The following is a 9,653-nucleotide window of genomic DNA, read 5'->3' as shown; positions in this document are numbered from 1 at the left end:
ATTTTTACAGTTTTTTGAGAAAAATTCCAGGAGGAAAGAAAAAATTCACCGACACAAACAACGGTTGCTAGGCGACTGGAAAAAAAACTGAAGTTTAGAACTTACTTTGTTTAGTCAGTTTATTCAACAAAGCCACTTTTTCAACCAATGGGAATTAAGTATTTTCCAAGATGGATCAAATACTCTATTCTGATTGGTTGAAAAAGTGGCGCTGTCGGTAACATTTGGAAATGTCGGATTTCCGTATCAGGCTTTATTCTTATGATAGATAAATTTAGGTCTTAGGTACTTATTGTAAATAATCCATATTAAATTATTAATTTATGAATAAGTTAAAGTTATTAAGTTACCTACCCTTGAATAAATGAGTAAGTATTTGTTGAAAACACAAACCAAGTGAAATTCCAGTGTAATGTTATTTTCCTAAAACCTAGGTTCCTATAAGGTATCATCTTGAAATTTATATTCTAAAAAATAATAAACATAAAGTAGCTCCCTTGTCAGCTTGGAGGGGCGCTACCCTCCAAGCTAAATAGGCTGGCATGTCACGTCACGTCACTACTATGATTTCACGTCACGTGAGCTCATGGGGAGTTACAAAGATGTAGTTCAAAGTTTCCGATAATATTGCAGGTAATTTCCTTCAGACTATTACGTCACGTGAGGGCAGTGTGGCAGTCATGAACGAAATTACCTACAATATTATGGGAAAAATTTGAACTACATCTTTCTGACTCCCCATGAGTTCATGTGCTCATGTGACGTGACGTGATAGCAGTTGTATGTCTACCTTTCTTCCTCTCCTATTATCCTAACCAATCCGAAGTGAGGGTGTCGCGTGACCACGCCCCCTCCGGTTCCGAACAATCCCGATCAGGTTTCGCAGCTTCGTGTGTCTTCGCCACCGATCCACCACGAGTTCCCCGGCCAGCGCCACCCAGCTGATTATTAGTCCGGCGAATAGAAGCATAAATGGAGCGCGGAGGTCATCGAGTTTGAAGATGTTGGCTGACTTCTCAACGGTGTGGCCGAGGGGTGTGAAGCGAGCCAGGAGAGAGCGGTTCATCTTGGTCATCCACTTCTGGACGAGACCTGGAATTGAGAGAATTAGACTCATATGGTCTGTGTCGTAGCATGTCTATCCCATAGTATGTCCCTCATCAGATGGGCGAGAAGAGACACAATACTTCCCACTTAGACACACGAATACCAGAAAGTAACCCGTTGAAATATTTGCAATCGAAAAACGAGAACCGCATGGTAAGCAAAGCGCTTTACCACTGGATTAACCGGGTCCCCATGGCCCATCGCTATCAGTTAGATTGGCGAGTAGCGCATATGCCTTGTAAGCGCTAGGTCGCGGCTTCGATTCCTGCCCTGGGCGGATTTCAGTGCACAAGCTCTATTATTTGTCTCTAAAGGTAGAAACACATTACCATGATGTCAAGTGAGCGCATGGAGAGGAAGGAAGATGTAGTTCGAAGGTTTCCCCATATTGTAGGTAATCTCGTTCAAGACAGCCACACTTCCATCACTTTACGTGAGCTCACGTGACGTGATCTTACCAGCTTCATCGATATAGCTCAACAGTTGATCAATGCGGTTCCTATAAGGTGATTCCGTGAGTAACACATACGATATGAAATACGTGATTAGCGTCTCACGCATGACGTGTAGATGACGCGTGACATTACGTGCGTTCCGGATCTGTATGATGTTACGGAGGAGTCCGCGTGAGTGCGTGTTGATGCGTTGGAATCCGGCAAAATGTGAGGCGGATGCGCGGATGGAGGATTCGTTATGGCGAATTATGCGTTTGGCTGTGGGAAAAAGAGTGCGTTAAGATGCGTTCTTCTTGTTATTGATATTGTTTTTGTTGTAGCGGTGTAACTGCATAGAAGGGTCTCTAGCCAAGATTTGGCTACTCTAATCGTTATTTTATAACTTTTGATTGTAACTGTAAGACCTTCCCCAATAGAAGAGAGAAGGAAGATTTCCCCTTGGGGTGAATTTTACCCTGAACATCTTTTCCTTCTATCTTCGATTTCGGGACGACAAGACCTTAGCAGTTACTGTTCCTCTGTCAAACCTCTCTCAAGAAAAAAAGAAATTGACTTTCACCATTGGAAGTTGTGTTCGTTGTGGCGTCAGTACTATAGAACTCAACTGCTTACCCAAATTCTCGAGATGAGGATCCTCTATAAACAACTCATCCCAACCAGAGCTTGAAGTCCAGAGAGGAAGACCGCTGTGGTCCAACTCAGCAAACGTGTTAACATCAGGGTAGTATACCTGCAAATAACGTTTAGGCTGTGTTTATGTACTAAGCTGAGATGAGCTCGGACGAGGTGAGATAGGATATTGTTTCTACAGTTTTGCATTGGAGTGGTAACTTAAGCAAGGATAGCATGGGATTGTTGGGCATTTTTTCTAACCCTCTGTCCCGGCGGCAATTTTTAAAATTTATTTTATCGATGAGATAAATCTATGTTGTCGAGGCAGTGTGGACAGTTCAGTCGACATCGATCGATGAGATAAATCTATGTTGTCGAGGCAGTGTGGACAGTTCAGTCGACATCGATCGATGAGATAAATCTATGTTGTCGAGGCAGTGTGGACAGTTCAGTCGACATCGATCGATGAGATAAATCTATGTTGTCGAGGCAGTGTGGACAGTTCAGTCGACATCGATCGATGAGATAAATCTATGTTGTCGAGGCAGTGTGGACAGTTCAGTCGACATCGATCGATGAGATAAATCTATGTTGTCGAGGCAGTGTGGACAGTTCAGTCGACATCGATCGATGAGATAAATCTATGTTGTCGAGGCAGTGTGGACAGTTCAGTCGACATCGATCGATGAGATAAATCTATGTTGTCGAGGCAGTGTGGACAGTTCAGTCGACATCGGTCGATGTCTATCGACGGCCGGTCGACTATGTGTGGACACCTTGAAAGTTTAAACAAAGAGACCGGCGTCTGGATTGTAAGCCCTAGATCGCTGGTTCGATTTCCGCCCCGGGGCGGACTTTATCCTAAACAGATAAGGTTCGTTCTCGGAACGGCTGGATTTCTCCTATCCTGTCCTCGTTCTCTCTTCGATTTCAGGACGATAAGACCTCCGTTGTTACAGTCCCATCTACCAAACCTCTTCAAATACTGATGTACAAAGGTTTTTTCCCCAGTCAGAGTGTTCTCTCTATACTGTCAGAGTGTTCTCTCTATACTGACTTCTAAGAAAACGATTATGATCCTTTCTACGCTGAATGAATCGTTGCGTTTGAAATCTCACCGGTGTCGATATAAACGTAAACAGCGAGCCCTGAAACGCGTTTGTAACGATGAAACTAAAACCGTATAGGAACGCAAGCAAAACTCTGTGATCCGATGAGAGAGGAAGTATAGAAGATGACGGTAGGGAAAGCATCGTGCGATACAACTCGAGTAGAATGATGCTGTCCAGACCTGGGCTCTTGGGACGGTAATATGAGGATTCTGGGGAAATACCTGAAAAAGAGAGAAACAAAATTCAGACGCGTTCTTATTATTATAATTATTATTATATTACACTTTATTAGGATTTTACAATGTTTTTTACAATACAATATTTACAAACAGGTACACAAAACAAAATAATAAGAAATTAACAAAAGAAAACGAAAATTGAATAAAGAAAGAAAAAAAATGAAAAATCCTAACTCAGGGGCGGGATTAATGCCTAGGGCATTCTCTTCCATCCAACCCCTATTAGAACTTGGCCTGACACACTGCCGTGCGCTCAGATACCTGAGGTATTCAGGTAACTGAGAACGTTGAGATGGTGACTGATGGCAATCAGGGTTGTATTTAGGATTCTTTCAAAGGGGGGCCCGAGGGTCAAACAGTGATGGTGTAGGGTAAGTGTAACATTTATTCGCTCACCTAAAAAACGTACCATTTATTGGCCCACCTGCCCACATTTCTTTTTCTAATTTTTGTTTTTTATGACTACAATTTTTGAATAGCACTGGTTCGATAGCATCTTTAAGCCCTTTCTTTTGATGAAATTGGATCTTGTTTTTTATGACTACAATTTTTGAATAGCACTGGTTCGATAGCATCTTTAAGCCCTTTCTTTTGATGAAATTGGATCTTGTAAAATTTGTCCAGCTCAGACTTATGTGGCGTATGGTACAGGTGGGCCAATAAATGGTACGTTTTTTAGGTGGGCGAATAAATGGTACACTTACCCTATGGTCCAAATTTTCGAAGTCTGACCTACAGCACAGGAGAAAAATGAAGCTCGAGGGAGGGTGGGGGTGGCCGGGCCCCCTCGACCCCAATTTTTCAGAGTTTGACGTAAAGTAAGCGAGAGAAATGAAGCTCTTCACCCTCCTCCCCACCTGAATACGGTCCTAATGGCAATGTATTTTGGACTTGCCTATACATTTCCCGACATACATACGATAAGTTTTGTACTTTTCAGTCGATCTGGACTTTTGATTCGTTGTGGGTAGACATCTCAACGTCCCGTCCCTTAGTTCTTAGGCCAGACACTCACTATCAGGTAGACCTGACAGGACACGTACACCTGATCAGGTCCATCTGTCAGGTTCTTCTTCTTCCTCCTCATCTTCTTCTACTTCTTCTTCTTCTTCTTCTTCTTCTTCTTCTTCTTCTTCTTTCTTCTTCCAGATGTATTTTATTATGTGAAACAGGTAGACCTGACAGGACACGTACACCTGATCAGGTCCATCTGTCAGGTTCTTCTTCTTCCTCCTCATCTTCTTCTACTTCTTCTTCTTTCTTCTTCCAGATGTATTTTATTATGTGAAACCAAACATGGCTGAACCAATGAGAATCCGCTTTGGACGTAAACACAGCGAAATCTCACGGTTCATACACCTAAGATTAAATACAAGACTACTTACCCTTTTTGCACGGAAAGAAGTCCCTCAGCGCACAATGCCACAGGTAGTACAGGCATACCACCACGGACCGTGACCTGTAGACAGACAGCGAACCCGCGGAGATGAATTAGGAAGCTTGTCTGGCTAGGGGACGTTAAAATGAAGAGGACCGTTTTGACGTTAAACAGATATCAGACCTCTAGACGAAAGTAGACCAGTGTCTTTGCTGTGGGACTATAAATCGGGATCAGAGTAGATAAACCCTAACCAGAGTAGATAAACCCTAACTTCTTCTTCCCCTTCTTCCTTTACGCTCGTTACATTTCAGTTGTTGCTCTCTGTATTCATTATGTTTGTAATTCTGTATTGATATGTAATTTCCATGTAAAATAAGCAAACATACATTTGTACAAATAAATGCTTTATTGAATTGAATTGAACCAGTCTGGCAGTTTTCAAAGGGCTCTCTCTGCTTTTAAAGAACAAGCACAAGTCACCACGATGGTTGACTTCTGTTCCGGACGAGCCAATTAAACATGGCTAGAGACCATCACCCCGGTGTATTGCAGGTGAAAAAAGATATCCTTTCTCTTTTCTGCCATCACCATTCGGCTACAGGTGAAGCCGCTACAACAACAACAACAAACTTTTTTTAAGTAAGGAAGGGAACTCACCAGTTTCGCAACATAGATTTATCTCATCGATCGATGTCGACTGAACTGTCCACACTGCCTCGACAACATAGATTTATCTCATCGATCGATGTCGACAATTGACGGCCGGTCGACTATGTTTGGACTTTGGACACACCTTTACAGCATAAACGTTATATGCAGGTATACTACCCTGATGTTAACACGTTTGCTGAGTTGGACCACAGCGGTCTTCCTCTCTGGACTTCAAGCTCTGGTTGGGATGAGTTGTTTATAGAGGATCCTCATCTCGAGAATTTGGGTAAGCAGTTGAGTTCTATAGTACTGACGCCACAACAAACACAAGTTCCAATGGTGAAAGTCAATTTCTTTTTTTCTCGAGAGAGGTTTGACAGAGGAACAGTAAACTGCTAAGGTCTTGTCCTCCCGAAAGCGAAGATAGAAGGAAAAGATGTTCAGGGTAAAATTCACCCCAAGGGGAAATCTTCCTTCTCTCTTCCATTGGGGATAAGACCTTAGCAGTTACAGTTACAATCAAAAGTTATAAAATAAGGATTAGAGACCCTTCTATGCAGTTACACCGCTACAACAAAAACAATATCAATAACAAGAAGAACGCATCTGAACGCACTCTTTTTTCCCACAGCCAAACGCATAATTCGCCATAACGAATCCTCCATCCGCGCATCCGCCTCACATTTCGCCGGATTCCAACGCATCAACACGCACTCACGCGGACTCCTCCGTAACATCATACAGATCCGGAACGCACGTAATGTCACGCGTCATCTACACGTCATGCGTGAGACGCTAATCACGTATTTCATATCGTATGTGTTACTCACGGAATCACCTTATAGGAACCGCATTGATCAACTGTTGAGCTATATCGATGAAGCTGGTAAGATCACGTCTCGTGAGCTCACGTAAAGTGATGGTAGTGTGGCTGTCTTGAACGAGATTACCTACAATATGGGGAAACCTTCGAACTACATCTTCCTTACTCTCCATGCGCTCACTTGACGTCATGGTAATGTGTTTCTACCTTTAGAGACAAATAATAGAGCTTGTGCACTGAAATCCGCCCAGGGCGGGAATCGAAGCCGCGACCTAGCGCTTACAAGGCAGATGCGCTACTCGCCAATCTAACTTATAGCCATGGGGGGGTTAATCCAGTGGTAAAGCGCTTTGCTTACCATGCCGTTCTCGTTTTTCGATTGCAAATATTTCAACGGGTTACTTTCTGGTATTCGTGTGTTGACCCAGAACCTAAGTGGGAAGTATTGTGTCTCTTCTCGCCCATCTGATGAGGGACATACTATGGGATAGATATGCTACAACACAGACCATACAATAAATGAGGATAAAATTCCATGCCTCGGCTGGGATCGAACCCACGCCCTCCTGTTTACCAGGCAAGCGTCTTGACCACTACGCTACATAAATGCTTGTCACAAATGTCGTTCCCTGCTTAAGGCACTACGCTAAATTTTACGACTTGACTTGGACTCGAACCACCAACCTCCAGATCCGAAGTCCACCGCGCTAACCACTACACCACTGAGGTTGGTGCGGGGAATTACATGATGCTGGGTTCCCGGCTCCACTCAGGCTGGGTGAAGTTAAATTGATTAGGCAGGTAGCTTTTGTCGGCGAATGGTGGGTAAAACCCATTCTCAAACAGTCCCACAGCCAGACTCCCTGTTTATAGTCCCACAGCCCTGTTTATGGTGTTTATGGGACTATAAACAGGGAGGAGAACAGCTAACCCTAACCAGCCTAGCTAGTTGATAGTTTCAAAGTGTTCTCTCTGCTTTTAAAGAACAAGCCTAGCAAGCTGGCAGTTCTTCAAAGGGTTCTCTCTGCTTTTAAAGACCAAGCACAAGTCCTCACGATGGTTGACTGCGGTTCAGGACGAGCCAGCCAATTTAACATGGCTAGAGCTAGAGACCATCACCCCGGTGTATAGCAGATACAAAAAGACATCTTTTCTTTATTCTGCTATCGCCATTCGGCGAAAGCTAAAGCCGCTACAACAACAACAACAACAACAACAAAGAACAAGCCCAAATGCTCACGATGTACGATGGTTGACAGCGGTTCTGGACGAGCCAAACATGGCTAGAGACCATCACCCCGGTGTATGGCAGATACAAAAAAATACCTTTCTCTATTCTGACGCTCTACCTTCCAAGCTAACTAGGCTGGCGATTTGAAGGCCGTCGCATCGTTCCCACTTGTCGTTCAGAAAAAAAATCGTGTCGTGTGTAGTGGGAACACTCCCATTTACATTACCTACCCTACAAGGACATTCGGGAAAAAAATCGGATGAAACTCGCAAGAGGGAACGGGGCTTTCTGGTGTTCTCGTGTTGACCCAGCACCTAAATGGGAAGTACGCGTCTCTTCTCGCCCATCTGATGAGAGGCATACTACGGGATGGGCATGCTACGACACAGGCCACAAGCGTCTAATGTAGCAGTTGTACCATTGCTACGAAATAAAAACGGCGGTGGAACACTCATCTTAAAAAAAAAATCTTACCTTGACAAAGTGGCCGTTGACGTTCAGGTCCACTTTCCGAGTCAGAACGTCTGCAAATGTGCCACGGCTGAGATTCGAACCCGGGTCTTCCACTAAACCGTACACGAGCTTGTCCTGACTGATGTGAAGATGAGGGGTGAAGTTCATGCCTAGGAGACATGTGTAAAGGTGTGTCTAAAGTTTTACATAGTTTGGCGAAAGAAAATTTCGGAAATGTCGTACCATTTTCCAGTAGTACAGGAAAAACCACTTTCGGGATCGTAAAACTCAACTGATTGGCAATAAGGAGTACGAAAATTAGCTGACAAACCAATATGCATTACATTTCGGAAAAGGCATTTTTCTTTCGCCAAACGTTGGTCAGTCAGCTAATTTTCGCACTCCTTATGGCCAATCAGTTGAATTTTGTGTAATCAGTTTTTTAGGTATACCCAAATAACGATAGGGGGGGTGGTGGATGCTCCCAATTTTCGGAGTCTCGCCTACAGTAAAGGAGAAAAAATGTCCCACATGACTTTCTATTACATTTGCAGCAGAAAAAAAATCTGATAAGATTCAACTCACTTTTAGCCAACAGGAAGAGTACCTCGCCATCCATACCATCAATACGGCGCCCCTCATCTCTGATGATAGCCGTGGGGAGACGATGATAAATACTGATGTGCAACTGGCAACCCTGGAGATTATCTGGACGATCATGCAACGTGGCAAATACCTGAGATGAAAACAAACGCCGAATTAAGGCCCGTTCACACTTGTCGTTCGGAAAAAATCGTGTCGTGTGTAGTGGGAACACTCTCATTTAAATTATATTGCCTACGCAAGGACATTTTGTGTCGTTCGGAACTTTTATCATAGAGGGAACTGTAACAACGGAGATTTTACGTCCCGAAAGCGAATAGGAGGAGAACAGGATAAGAGAAAGTCAGCCGTTCCAAGAACGAACTTTATTGAAGTTCGCCCCGGGCGGGAAATTAAACATCAACCTAGCACAAGGCAAGTCTAGGCTGGCAAAGTTTTTATTTTCAAATGAACACAATGTTACAGGGTTCACAAAGTTGGCCATAACTAAACTTGTCGTAGAAAAGAGATAGAAGTTCTCCCGAAAAAGGGCGTGTATAACGTTACACCCTAGTTACCTTAGCCAACACACCGCGTTGTTCCTGCACGGGCTCCACTTGACTACCATTGAGTTCCCGTTTCATTCTACAACTGAGTATTAAATTGAAGTTAGCGCCGAACGCGAGCTTAGGTCCAAGATGAGGTTGCGGCTTCAAATGAAGCGGACCGTGACCTGTAGACAGACAGCGAACCCGCGGAGATGAATTAGGAAGCTTGTCTGGCTAGGGGACGTTAAAATGAAGCGGACCGTGACCTGTAGACAAACAGCGAACCCGCGGAGATGAATTACGAAGCTTGTCTGGCTAGGGGACGTTAAAATGAAGCGGACCGTGACCTGTAGACAAACAGCGAACCCGCGGAGATGAATGAGGAAGCTTGTCTGGCTAGGGGACGTTAAAATGAAGAGGACCGTGACCTGTAGACAGACAGCGAACCCGCGGAGATGA

At 44.0% G+C, this 9,653-nt stretch overlaps 2 protein-coding genes across 2 annotated transcripts; one reads left to right on the top strand and one right to left on the bottom strand.

The window, feature by feature from the left end:
• Window positions 1–557: 557 nt before the first annotated feature.
• Window positions 558–5,577, bottom strand: LOC103521175. The gene is made up of 6 exons (XM_008486280.2): window positions 5,564–5,577; window positions 4,911–4,984; window positions 3,293–3,507; window positions 2,175–2,292; window positions 1,566–1,820; window positions 558–1,092 (listed from the first exon to the last, which is right to left on the bottom strand). The coding sequence occupies exons 1-6, from the start codon at window positions 5,575–5,577 to the stop codon at window positions 812–814; spliced, it is 957 nt and encodes a 318-aa protein (XP_008484502.1). The 3' UTR covers window positions 558–811.
• Window positions 5,578–5,719: 142 nt separating this feature from the next.
• Window positions 5,720–6,472, top strand: LOC103521174. Its single transcript, XM_008486279.1, has 2 exons — window positions 5,720–5,843; window positions 6,189–6,472. Exons 1-2 carry the CDS (start codon window positions 5,720–5,722, stop codon window positions 6,470–6,472), a joined length of 408 nt encoding a protein of 135 aa, XP_008484501.1.
• Window positions 6,473–9,653: the final 3,181 nt, after the last annotated feature.

Source organism: Diaphorina citri, unplaced genomic scaffold (assembly GCF_000475195.1).
Source record: "Diaphorina citri unplaced genomic scaffold, Diaci psyllid genome assembly version 1.1 scaffold4671, whole genome shotgun sequence".
Taxonomy (NCBI): domain Eukaryota; kingdom Metazoa; phylum Arthropoda; class Insecta; order Hemiptera; family Psyllidae; genus Diaphorina; species Diaphorina citri.
The sequence above is the reverse complement of the archived record's forward strand: the minus strand, read 5'-3'. Positions and strand labels throughout refer to the sequence as shown.